We start from the raw sequence: 14,681 nt of genomic DNA, 5'->3' as shown, positions 1-14,681 counted from the left end.
GGTTGTGAGGACAATTTTTGCTAACATACAGAGTTTAAATATTATTATTATTATTATCATTATTATTTTATAATTTTTATTTAAATTATACAATACTAAACAAGCATATTATTATTATTATTATTATTATTATTATTATTATTATTATTAAATATTTATTAAATTATAGTTTTTATACTTTTATACTAAAATATTTGTACTATATTTGGTAATATGAAATTTTATTGTCATTATTATTATTATTATTATTATTATTATTATTATTATTATTATTATTATTATTATTATTATTATACTGGTATTTTACTTAATATTTTTAAAGAATATTTTTGTACTTAATACTTTACAACACTAAACAAAAGTATTATTATTATTGAATATATTAAGTTGTATTTTTATACTTAACACTAAGCAAGAATATTTGTCTTTTTTAAAATATGTGAAATATTTGTTTTTGTAATTGTATTTAATATTAAATAATACTTTTACACTGATAAAATGATGCAATACTAAATAAAATTATTATTATTATACCGGTATTTTATTTATTATTTTTAAATAATATTTTTGTACTTGTGTACAGTCTCCTGTGTTGATTTATTTCCTATTGAAACCAGAAGTTGAAGTCCGGATTAGAGGATTAAAGGTCTTGATAAATCTCTTTGTCTCTCTCTGTCTTTCTCTTTAGTTCTCTGAATCTGAATCAGCTGCTCTCAGCATTATCATCTAACACTTGTCGGTCCAGAAACATACTTCATAACATTATTTCTATTAATACTGTGCTCATTAGTGACAGTAGGCGGCTCATTTTCCAGTTGGACAGGAAGTGCATTGATAAAGCCCCAGTATTATTTATAGCAGCGCTGCCACCCAAACCAATGAATAATTCACTGCCTTCAGATTGACGTTGACTCACGAGTGACACGACAGAACCCATCCAGACTGATCTGGACTGATCTAGACTGATCCACAGAACCCATCCAGACTGATCTGGGACTGATCTAGACTGATCCACAGAACCCATCCAGACTGATCTAGACTGATCTAGACTGATCCACAGAACCCATCCAGACTGATCTAGACTGATCTAGACTGATCCACAGAACCCATCCAGACTGATCTAGACTGATCTAGACTGATCCACAGAACCCATCCAGACTGATCAATACTGAACTAGACTGAACCACAGAACCCATCCAGACTGATCTGGACTGATCTAGACTGATCCACAGAACCCATCCAGACTGATCTGGACTGATCCACAGAACCCATCCAGACTGATCAATACTGAACTAGACTGATCCACAGAACCCATCCAGACTGATCTGGACTGATCTAGACTGATCCACAGAACCCATCCAGACTGATCTGGACTGATCTAGACTGATCCACAGAACCCATCCAGACTGATCTGGACTGATCTGGACTGATCCACAGAACCCATCCCAGACTGATCTGGACTGATCTAGACTGATCCACAGAACCCATCCAGACTGATCAGACTGATCTAGACTGATCCACAGAACCCATCCAGACTGATCTGGACTGGATCCACAGAACCCATCCAGACTGATCAATACTGAACTAGACTGATCCACAGAACCCATCCAGACTGATCTGGACTGATCTAGACTGATCCACAGAACCCATCCAGACTGATCAGAATGATCTAGACTGATCCACAGAACCCATCCAGACTGATCTGGACTGATCCACAGAACCCATCCAGACTGATCAATACTGAACTAGACTGATCCACAGAACCCATCCAGACTGATCTGGACTGATCTAGACTGATCCACAGAACCCATCCAGACTGATCAGACTGATCTAGACTGATCCACAGAACCCATCCAGACTGATCTGGACTGATCCACAGAACCCATCCAGACTGATCAATACTGAACTAGACTGATCCACAGAACCCATCCAGACTGATCTGGACTGATCTAGACTGATCCACAGAACCCAATCCAGACTGATCAGACTGATCTAGACTGATCCACAGAACCCATCCAGACTGATCTGGACTGATCCACAGAACCCATCCAGACTGATCAATACTGAACTAGACTGATCCACAGAACCCATCCAGACTGATCTGGACTGATCTGGACTGATCCACAGAACCCATCCAGACTGATCTGGACTGATCCACAGAACCCATCCAGACTGATCTGGACTGATCCACAGAACCCATCCAGACTGATCAGACTGATCTAGACTGATCCACAGAACCCATCCAGACTGATCTAGACTGATCCACAGAACCCATCCAGACTGATCTGGACTGATCTAGACTGATCCACAGAACCCATCCAGACTGATCTAGACTGATCCACAGAACCCATCCAGACTGATCTAGACTGATCCACAGAACCCATCCAGACTGATCAGACTGATCTAGACTGATCCACAGAACCCATCCAGACTGATCTAGACTGATCCACAGAACCCATCCAGACTGATCTGGACTGATCTAGACTGATCCACAGAACCCATCCAGACTGATCTAGACTGATCCACAGAACCCATCCAGACTGATCTGGACTGATCCGGACTCCACAGGACTACAGATGTACAACCAGAGCTAAACTGTTGTCATGATGTGTGTGTGTGTGTGTGTGTGCGCGTCCATGGATTTGGGCAGGACTGGGTTTTTTTTCCCCCTCCAGACTGTAGCTCGGAGCCGGCGTGGAATTACACACACACACGTGTGTGTTTGCTGGTCACCTGAGCGACGCTCTCTGGTTTCCTGCTGCACTCTCGGCAGAGTTCTGTGAGATGCATGTGATGCATTATTGATGCTCTGCTGCTGCAGCTCTATCACACTCACTCACCAGATCACTTTACCGTGCAGAAATACCCCAGATACCCCACATTAATACCCCACTGTATATATCAGCAACATGTTGCCCATTATCAACAATTTTATCAATTTTATTTAGTTGTTGGTTTGTTTGTTTCTTTGTTGTTTATTTTTGTTTTTATTGTTTTATAATATTAATGATCATATTTATGTATCTGTATTTATGTATTTATTTTTATATTGTTTTTATTATTTATTTTCTATTTTTAGTTATTATATTTATTATGTATAGTTGTTTTTATTTTTAGTAATTTATAACTTATTTATTTTGATTGTATTAAATAATATTATTTATTTGTCTATTTTATTTTTATGAATTTATTATTATTATTTTTATTTGTACATTTATTTATTGTTTTATTATTAGCAGTAGTTGTCGTATTTATCTGTTTGTATATCTAATTGTTTTTGTTCTTGTATTATAATATTATTTATCTGTTTGTTATTTATCTATTTTTTCATTCATTTATTATTTATTTATTTATGCATTTGATTTTAGTTTAGTTATTTTTATTATTTATCTATTTGTTTTTGTTTATTTTTCATTGGTATTAGTATTCATTGGATTTTTATATGTATTGTTTGTTGTTTATTAAAGATTCATACACACACACACACATACATACATACAGTATATTGTAACATTTTGCCTGTATTTTATAAGGCTGTTTGTAGGATTAAGATTTAAAATAAAAATACTTTATAAATAAACTTATAAAACTTTAGTCTTTTTATAAATAGTTATTTTTAGTCTATTTGTAGGATTATTCATATTTTTGCACTGTGATATTTTCTTGTCAAATATGAAATATCCATATGCTCAGTGAATGTGATGAGAATTCACAGTAGTTAGTTTTCATTACTTAATGATTCTTTTATTACTTTTGAGGAAACAACGTAGCTAAATAAAAAATGTTTTAACTAAAAAAAAAGTCTATTTTTGTTAACATTTGACTTTGAAATTTCATTTATTAAAGTAAAAAAAAATCTGTTCAGTCACAATTCATTAAAAGTATCTGTTCATAAGAATAATTTATTTTAGACTATGCTAATTAATGCTTGCTTTGTTTATTTATTTATTTATTTTATGTTTTTCCACAGGCAATAATTCAGAGCATTGAAATAGAATGATTACATTTGAGTTATTTAAATTTAGACATTAATTCAGTTCTTTTTTTAGGTTTGTTCTGAAAGTGATTCCTGCTGTATATCTAATATGCTGTATATACTGTGCTTGTACTTGCTGGCTTTGTAAGGAAACGACTGGATAAACAGAGTCATGTGTCTGTCGTCTGTTTTGTTTGAGTTTTGCTTTGGTAACCGGTTGGTTTGTTTGGTCATGATGATCAATAGTGACTGAGAATACAGCAGCTGTTAGAGGTGTATCAGTATGTGTGTTACCCACAATCCTCAGCCAAAACCTCTTGTTCTGTCCAACCTTTTGTCAGTCTGTTTGTTTGGACCAGGAGTCACAGTATAGGACGTTTTATTGTGCTCTTTGTTTAGCATGGTTTCTGTCTCCCGTGTCACACTGGGAAAATGTGCCTCCTCATAACGAGATTAAACACAACTGATCCTCTGATTGGCTGTGATCGTGTCGAGTTGCATTTTCACTTTCAGTTTCAACAAAGACCAGTGCAACTAATACAGTAAACAATGAGCACATTCTGCATGGTGTAGAAGCAGTACATACACTACCAGTCAAAGTTTGGATACATTTGACTAAATATTGTGCTTATCATGTTAAAAAAAAAAAAAAAAAAAATGTAGTTTTTTTTTTTTTAACTTCTGCTTAAATGCTTGAAAGTATTTATGAAGACTAATATAAATGTTATTTCCATTTTATTATATATTATATTTTGATTTATTTATGTATTATTGTGTGTGCAATAAATTGTGTAATAAATAATTATAATTTTAAATAATTATTACATATAAAATGTAAAATACATATAAATAGATTAGAAATATAATTTTTATAGAAACAATGTAATATTTTTATTATATGAATTTATAAAAAATAATTATACAATAAATATCACATATTATATAATATTATAATTAAAGTGTGTGTGTATGTTTGTGTGGGTATATATATATATATATATATATATATATATATATATTAGAAGTGATAATATATGAACAATATTAATAATACATTTTATAATAAAGTTAATGAATGCCCAGAGTGAACAGAGCCAGACAAAGAAGAAGCTCAAATATAATATTTCATTTGTTTTGGTCACTACATCATTTCTATTTGTGTTCATTCAGAGTTTTCATCTCTTCACTGTTAAGCCCCTTTCAAACCAAGAACATTAACTATAAAGATAACGATAAAGATATAGTTCTAAAAATCTTTCTCAGTGTTAAAGAATAACAGAGTCAACACCACAGCTATAACACTAAAGGCACAGAGAAACAATATCGTTAAAATCACTTTTAGAACAATTCCTCCAGCTGATGAATGATTCAAACATTGACACCCAATCAGAATCCATCCTGCTATAACGAGCTAGAGAACTTAAAGCAGCAGACAAGCGTTCGCTTAGAATAAACAGACGATATTGTTCGCTGGTGTGGACGCTAATATCATTTTCTTTATAGTTATCTTCCTTGGTGTGAGTGGGGCTTTATTCTGACATGAGAAAAATATAAACTTCAGACTGCTGGTCTGTATTTGTCTTTTGATTAATTCACATAAAGGTTGCCGACCTCTGGTTCAGACACTAATGCAGGCAAAATTATTGCTGTTTTGGGAGAGTCTGTCTTGCGTAACTACAGCAGCAGATTATGGGATGTTTGTCCTCAGTGACTCTGCGTGTGTGTGAGAGAGCGTGAGCAATGTGTGCCAGATGTTTGGCTCTCAGAGCTTTTAATACTTGTTCTGCTTTAATCTCAAAGCACCACTAACAGTCGATCAAAAGAGACCGGATCACAGCGACGGCTTCCCAAAATCTCTCTCTCTCTCTCTCTCTCTCTCTCTCTCTCTCTATAAAGAGATAATCATCATTAATGCAAATGCCTCCAATCCCTCTCCTGCTGTGTGCGGAATGAGATTGGACATTAAAATGATCAACCGTTTCAGTCTTTATTTAGCAGTCTAAGCTGTAGTTGCTGTTTAAAATGAGTGTTTGTATTTCTCAAATCCATCACACAGGGTAATTTTCACACTCTGTTCTGAAACCTAGTGAGCTGCCTATGTAGGCGCCATTTTAAGGCAACATACAGTAGTTAAGCTCACGATGCAAAGCATGTTCCAAAAGTCTCAGGCAGTATCACATGCATGCTTAAGGTAATCCCAGAATGCATTGATACAAATTTAAAAAATCCAGAATATATACATTTTTTACATTTATTATACATGTATATTTTTTTTAAGAAATTATTTCTTCTATTTAGTAAGGATGCTATAAATGTATTAAAAGTCACAATAAAGACATTTGTAATGTTACAGAAATTTACATTTTCACATGCATGCTGTTTAAATGTATAAAAACAAGTCCTTTAACTTGTAATAATGGAATCAATTGATAATGTTTTACAGTATTTAATATTTTAAATACACATTTCATATTCATATAAATATCATATTCATATAAATGCATTTATAACTTATTTTTATAATACAATTACATATAAAAAAAGAAATATATTTGTATTAAAGTATAAAAAATGCATTATTCATTAATACTAAAAAATTACCAAAAATGTAGATCAAAGTTCAAAATGTTCAAATTATATTGCCACTTTCCTCTTTATTCATATAAATGTATTTATAATTTTACAATAAATTAAATATAGACACTTCAGTTATTATGAATAAAAAAAAAACACATTATTAATTAATTGCTAAAGTATACATCAAAAAGTTCTATTGAATTATTATATTATATTGTATTGTACAATATAAATTATATTAGGGCTGGACCAGAATGTTAGATTCTTTGAATATTCGTTCTGTGGGTTATCGCCTATAGTATATTGTTGAAGTAAAAAAAACGAGTTGCTTTTATCCGGCATGTTAATCAGTAATTTTACACATTATAAAAACATGCGCTTTATTTGCTTGGAAAATACTTGCTTATACAGCAGTCATAAAAAAAAAACGTACAGTAGCCAAGCCTAATAATAATTTGTGTATATTAAAAGTATTGCTCTTAACAGACCTGTGTGATTTGTATCACTAGTGCAGTGTCTGTTCTCGGGGCATATAAGCCCTGCCCACTTGAGGTGTGGCACTTCTGGCTCGCGCTGTTCTGTAGTTTATTAAAAGTTTATTCATTCTGAACGTGTCGCGTGTCCATATTGCACAAAAATCCGACAATGCACTCCCTTGGGTCTGCAGCAACACACGCCACGCCTGAAGTTGATTGGATGAACGGTTCTCGACATAATAAAAATGCAAACAGACAAACACACAGAGAGTCCTGCCTTTATTACACCATGTCTACACCGGACGCGACAAAGCGACTGTTGAAAATCATTTGAAATTTGTGTCAGTACCATAACAAGAAAGCAGCAGTCTGTGCAAAGCAATCAAGTGTAGACAGCATAATAGGTTCTATTGTATTTTGTCACACCGCTCGCGTCCGGTGTAGACACGGTGTTAGAGAGAAGAATATGTTCAGCCCCCTGCCCCTGAAGCTTCGAATATTCAGTGTTGATTACTAATGAAGCTTCGAAGCTCAAAAAATGGTATTCGGACCAGCCCTAAATTATATTGAATTATATTATCATAAAATTAAGTATAAAACATTGAATTATTATTAAAAAAATTACATAATACAGTACTTTACTAAAAAGGATACATTCAAAAGTTGAAACTAATAAAGTTGCCTTTTTTTTTTTTTTCTGTAGTATTTTTTTAAATTTATTAAAATAACTTTGCAAACACCAAATTTTTTAAATCAACAATCTTTGTCATGCCTTGTTTTTTCTTCAGCATCTTGCTTCTTGTTTCCAAAAAAAACATATAAAAAAAAAAAAGTTCCATTCCACTAAGCTGTTTTTAAATGCATATCTGTCTTTCTCCTGCAGGTGTGTCATAAACCCTGACAGAATTCATCTGTAAAGCCTGGCCACTCATTTCCCATCGGGTAAGGAGGGCGTCTGCCCATGCACACGCACGGCACCATGGGAAGCTCCCCCGAGGTGCTGTCCTGGACGTCCTGTCCCAGCCTGCTGGTGGGGAAGCTGAAGGAGGAGCTAAAGCACACGGTCGTCGGCGACTCCATCAAAAAAACTACCAGTAACATTTCTCCTCAAGCGCTGCTTCCTCCAGCACCACCTCCGCCGCAGATCATCGCAGACCTGGCACCGCCCACCACCCTTCCCATGCCACTGCAGCAGCTTCAGCTTCCCTGCAGGGACGACGAGCCAGGTGGCACCAGCCCGCCGTGCACCGCCCTCAGCGAGGACTCGACGCGAGAGCAGGGACACTTCGAAAACAGCGTTCTGCAGCTGCAGGAACACGAGGAGGCCGAGACGCCGGGATCCTGCGGTCAGGGAGGCTGCGGAAGCGGCGGGGAGGAGAAAAACGAGGAGGGCGGGTGTCCGATGGACCACAGCGGAGACGACACGCACCACCATCCGCAAGATGACATCAAACTGCACTTTCATAGAGCTGGGACGGGCAGCGGCGGATTTCTGGAGGGGCTGTTTGGGTGTTTGAGACCCGTGTGGAATATTATTGGGAAAACATACTCAACCGAGTATAAACTTCAGCAGCAAGGTTAGTGACGAGTATTACATTTTAGTACATTACTGATTACACATTACAAAACAAAAATTGGGTTACTTTATTTTAAGATACAAATATGTCTGTAATTGGAGAAATTTTCTCATTTTTTTTTTTACATTTTTCAATAATTGGATACTGGTTTTGTAATATGGAATCCATCGATATGTTGTTATCACTGTGTTATAAACAGAGCTTAAAAAAATATTGATTTTGCATATCGGTTATTGGGCACATAAACATGCAAATAATCAATATTGGTTATAAAGAAATTGATCTCTTTTAATTATACATTAAAGTATTTTAAGTAATAATAGCATTTAAATAATAGTAATTATGCATAATTTACACTTTTTACTTTAGTAAAAACGTATAACAAGTTGACTGTAAAATAAAGTGTTACAGAAAATTTTAGTTTTCCCCCAATATTTAAGCATTTTTCCCTAATCGGATATGAGTTTTGTAATTTCAAATTTACCGATACACTGTTATGATTGTGTTAAAAAACAGAAGTAAATAAATAAATATCGGTTCTGCATATCGGTTATCGCGCACATAAACATGCAAATAATCTGAATCGGTTATTAAAAAATGTATGTATTAATTATAAATTTAAATAATTTAAGTTAAAGTAGCATTTATATAATTTTACATTTACATTTAGTCATTTAGCAGACACTTTTATCCAAAGCGACTTACAGTGGAAGCAATCTCTTCCATCTTTATTTGACCCTCTAACTCTAGCACTCTCTATTCTAATTCTGTTCTTAACTGTAAAATCCACTCTAAAATAGTGTTACCGAAAATTTTAGTTTTTCCTCAATATTTAAGCATTTTCCGTAATCGGATATCGGTTTTGTAATATTAAATCTACCAGTATGTTGTTATCATTGTTTTAAAAAACAGAAGTAAATCAAAAATGAATATCAGTTCTGCATATTATGTTATCGGGCACATAAACATTCAAATAGTCTATATAAATAAAAATATTGATCTAGAGTAATTATACATTTAAAGCTGCAGTCAGCTAATCGATCGTTAGATTAAATCACCATTGGTAGCGTGATTTATTGTAATACTTTTTTCCTCAGTTGGTCAGAACAAATGTGGCAGACTTGTTACTTGTTCAGATGAAAATATACAGTGAAAATTCTTATTTGGGTCATATATTCCAAGATGTAGGCTAGAATCTGTGATTACTAAGTACAGTAAATATCCACATCGGTGCGGTGACTGACTGCCACACATACTCCTCGAAACATTAGATTCATCCGCGCTGGAGTCGTGCCAGAGTACAACCCACGCAAGGAAGATAATTCCGCAAGTAACTGCAATTCCAGGTTTTCAAAAAGAGGTGGCGACAAAGAGGCAAAACTTACGGACTGCAGCTTTAAGTCATTTAAGTAATAGTAACATTTAATAGTAATTATTTATAATTAAAAAATGTGTAACAAGGGCACTGTAAAAATAAAGTGTTACCGAAAATTAAATTTTTTTTCATTATTTAAGCTTTTGACCATATTTGGATATTGGTTTTGTAATATCAAATCTACTGATATGTTGTTATAATTGTGTCAGTGCATATCGGTTATCGTGCACAAAAACATGCAAATAATCTGTATCGTATCGGTTAAAAAAAAAATTGATCTGTAGCAATTATACATTTAAGTAATATAAGTAAAAGTAATTATGCATACTTTTTGATTGCTTTTCGATAACATTTGACCTTCATCACATGGATTTGAATAGGATTATTTTGTACTATATTGATAAAAATATGAAGAGAAAGAAATCGCATGTTGTTGCTATTGTTTGTTATATACAACATGAAGTGCATTAAACATTAAGTCAGGGTTTCCCAAACTGGAGTTTGTGAGTTTATGAAAAGTACTTAATACTTTAAAAAAAAATCATAAAAATGTCAAATTAAAGAAACAAACTGCTTTTGAAATTAAGACAATCAAAATAAAACCCTTTGGGTGAACTCTCCCTTTAAGTAGTTGATCTTTGCTGTGGTTTTGATTGTACAGTGTGTTAAGGGTGTGTTCTGATCGGTCAGTAGACATGTGGGAGGTGCCGTTTGAGGAGATCTCTGAGCTGCAGTGGCTGGGCAGCGGAGCTCAGGGCGCCGTGTTCCTCGGGAAGTTCCGCTCCGAAGATGTCGCCATCAAGAAAGTCAGGGAGCAGAAGGAGACTGATATCAAACACCTGCGCAAGCTGAAGCACCCCAACATCATCAGCTTCAAGTAGGTGGCAATGAATGACCAGCTAGTGGCAGTCAATATCCAGTTTAGAGTTTGACACTGAAGCGTGCTGTTTGTGTTTCAGGGGTGTTTGCACGCAGGCCCCATGTTACTGCATCATCATGGAGTACTGTGCTCAAGGGCAGCTGTACGAGGTTCTCAGGGCCGGTCGTAAGGTCACGCCACGGCTGCTGGTGGACTGGGCCTCAGGGATCGCCAGCGGCATGAACTACCTGCACCTCCACAAAATCATCCACAGAGACCTCAAGTCACCAAAGTAAGACCTGTGGGATTTTAGGATTTTTTATTTACTATCAAAGTATTTATATATAATATTTAGCTTTTATCTTCATATTTTTAGTAATTTAGTTATGTGCTTTTGTCATTTTTAATATTTAATATTATTTAAATTTTCACAGTTTTAATATTTTAATATATTTTAATATTAATATTTTTTATATTTTTTAAATTTTAATGTTCATTTTATTTTATTTATTTTATTTATTTTTTATTTTCCTTTATTTAAATATGTTTAACATCACTGCACAATAAAAAAAAAAAACATACAGTAACATACAAACACACAAAACACATGATGCCAGTTTCACGATTCACATAATTAATAGTTCAGAAGTTACAAAGATTAAATATAATAGTTCAGAAGAAATGTAATAGTTCAGATAATGTAATACGTCAGAAGATACATAGATTAAAGGATATAAAATCCTGCCTTCAGCAGATTTTTATTCATTTTATTATTTAAGATTTAATATTATTTAATATTTACCTTTAATAATTTTTTTTTTCAGTATTAGTTGTAGTATTTTTCTTATAGTACTAATATTTAATATGCAAAAAATTGGGTCAATTTGTCTGACAACATAACACTTGTACCCAGATTTGTAATACAATACAAGGGTTAGGTTTTTCACCTTATATTTGTATTTTATTTTATTTTATTTGAACTTCATTTCAATTAACAAAAATTTATACTTTTAGTAATTTAGTAATTTTTAGTAATTTAGTTATGTGCTTTTGTCATTTTTAATATTTAATATTGTTTAAATTTTCACAGTTTTAATATTTTAATATATTTTAATAATATTTTTTATATTTTATATTATTTAAATTTGAATGTTCATTTTATTTTATTTTATTTATTTATTTATTTTCCTTTATTCAAATACATTTAACATCACTGCACAATAAAAGGAGTATTTCCTAAAGGAATATTAGTTTTTTTACCTAATATTTATATTTTATTTTATTTGAACTTCATTTCAATGAACAAAAATGTATACTTTATCAGATGCATAAAATGCTCAAATTCACTTATAAGCACTCAAATCACATACAGTGTATATGGAAATATATAGCTTCCCTGAATGTGTGTGCTTTCTTTTGCAGTGTGCTAGTCACTCAAAGCGACAACGTGAAGATCTCAGACTTTGGAACCTCTAAAGAGCTCAGTGACAAGAGTACGAAGATGTCATTTGCGGGTACGGTGGCCTGGATGGCTCCGGAAGTGATCCGGAATGAGCCGGTGTCGGAGAAAGTAGACATCTGGTGAGTGTGAACTAATACAGTGACACTGATAAAAAATCAGAAATGTTTCTAGAGCAACAAATCAGCACACAAGAAAGATTTCTGAAGGATCATGTGACACTGAAGACTGGAGTAACGAAGCTGAAAAATGTTCTCACATAGAAAAGTTATTTTAAATTGTAATAATATTTCACTGAGCAGAAGAGACTACTTTCAAAAGCATTAAAAACTCTCAGCGACCTCAAGCGTTTGAGCAGTAGAGTAAGCACTGAATGCTTATTGTTGTGTGTCTGGAGGTCGTTCGGGGTGGTGTTGTGGGAGCTGCTGACCGGTGAGATCCCCTATAAGGACGTGGACTCGTCTGCTATTATTTGGGGTGTGGGCAGTAACAGCCTCCACCTGCCCGTGCCGTCCACCTGTCCCGACGGCTTCAAGATCCTCATGAAACAAACCTGGTGAGACTCAATGCCATCTACATCCAATGCTGCTGATTACATGCAATCTGGATGACATAATCAGATTCCCAAAATTATGTAGTTCTAATTAGAGTATATTACATCTTAATCAGATTACAGTTACTCTTTTTGGATTACATAGTATTCACATAAGTAATCTAAAGTAGTCAGAATACATTACCTAGATTATGTTACAAACTACAGTTTTTTACCATGTAATCTGTAATCAGAAGTGGACTACAATTTACCCAGCGCTGTCTCCAATTACATGCTTTTGTGCTGTATTTATAATTAAAGAACACTGTTGTTGTTTGTGGAATAAAGCTACATGTATGAAAGGAATAATGTACAAGACATGTTCATTAGAATTTATTTTTATACTATGTGCTGGAAAACACAAAAAGAGCATGAAGTGATTCAAATAAATTCAGTTTTAAAACTAGTTTGGCTTGAGAAAGTACTGTATGGCCAAAAGTTTAAAATTGTTGAAAACATTTGAAATGTTAAATTGATTTTACTCGAGGATTTTAAGGCCATTCAGTGTCTTTGCTAGGACTTTTTTGCAAGTTGCCAGGTAGATTTTTGACCACAGAATGCTGTGATTGGCCAATCAGAATCCAGGATTTCCAGGAGTTCTCTAAAGCAGGGTTTTATTGGTTGATTGAGATGGTGTTCTTCTTGTACCTGCAGGCAAGGTAAACCCAGAAACCGGCCGTCCTTCAGGCAGATCCTCCTCCATCTGGATATCGCCTCGGCCGATGTGCTCGGGACACGATAGGGGAACTCAAATGTAGGGTTAGTTAATGTTTAATTTTAGCAAATGTTTGATTTTTGATTGGTTTCTGCTAGAAAGAGTCGCTGTGTCGTCAAGCGGCATCACTACAGAAAGAAAGAAATTCAACATGAACCACTTATCCAGTGGTTTCTCAGTTCTCTAATAGTTCTATAAACATTGCTAAAATAAAATTGCAGATTGCATTCAACGAACATGCAGCATGAAAACTGTAGTGTGATTCATGAACAAACGACTCAGTTCTGTAATGAATCTGTCAAAAAGAATCACAAATCAGCCTCAGATTTTGAGTTACTTGTTTAATTCATCTTAAAGAGTTAATTAAACCATTATGGATGTTAATTGTTGAAAGTGTAACCAGAATTGTTTGATTAATGATTTCCATCAATTAATTTTATGTGCATGTTTGTGTGTGTCTAGTGTTGTTTTAGGATTATTTAAATACAATTTAACTAATTTCTAATTATTTCAGTAATTAATTTGAATGCTTTTTTGTTCTTTCTTTTTTTTCGTATTTGTCATTTTTAATAGTTTTTGCTTTTTTAATATTTCTATTTAACTTGAAATTATAGTTTTTTTTATATTTTATATTTTTTATTATTTTTTTAGGTAGAATTTCAGTTCAGTTCATTTTTAAGTCAACATTTGCAAATAATTTTTTTTTAATTTTCTTAAATTTGTCATCTAATGTTTATATTTTATTTTATTTTAGTTTTTTTTGAAATCAATGAAAAAAATGAATAGAATGATTTTAAATTTTTGTATTGTCTGTGGCAGTTCGCTTTTATCTTAATGTTGTAATTTTTAATAAAAATTTTTAAAGTAAATTTTAGTTTTTTTTTTATATTTTTTTTTTTTTTTTTTTTATTTTTTTTTTTTTTGTTTTTTTTTTGTTATTTTTTTTTATCTGATTGTTTCGAGATTTAAAAAAAATTTTTTTATATATATATTTATATTTTAATTTATTTAAGCTTTGTTCAATTACCAAAAACATTTAATACTTTTAATGGTCATACTTTAGTTCTGGGACCAG

At 33.3% G+C, this 14,681-nt stretch overlaps 1 protein-coding gene across 1 annotated transcript in view; it reads left to right on the top strand.

Moving 5' to 3' along the window:
- Positions 1-14,681, top strand: part of LOC109100263 (mitogen-activated protein kinase kinase kinase 13-like) — a 46,667-nt gene that overhangs the window by 21,810 nt on the left and 10,176 nt on the right. Inside the window, 6 exon segments of the mRNA XM_042731908.1 lie at positions 7,913-8,606; positions 10,675-10,858; positions 10,941-11,132; positions 12,263-12,421; positions 12,697-12,855; positions 13,546-13,654. Of these exon segments, the coding sequence (XP_042587842.1) occupies positions 7,991-8,606; positions 10,675-10,858; positions 10,941-11,132; positions 12,263-12,421; positions 12,697-12,855; positions 13,546-13,654 (1,419 nt within the window). The 5' untranslated portion in view covers positions 7,913-7,990.

Source organism: Cyprinus carpio, chromosome B9, assembly GCF_018340385.1.
Source record: "Cyprinus carpio isolate SPL01 chromosome B9, ASM1834038v1, whole genome shotgun sequence".
In the NCBI taxonomy this organism is placed as follows: Eukaryota; Metazoa; Chordata; class Actinopteri; order Cypriniformes; family Cyprinidae; genus Cyprinus; species Cyprinus carpio.
The sequence above is the reverse complement of the archived record's forward strand: the minus strand, read 5'-3'. Positions and strand labels throughout refer to the sequence as shown.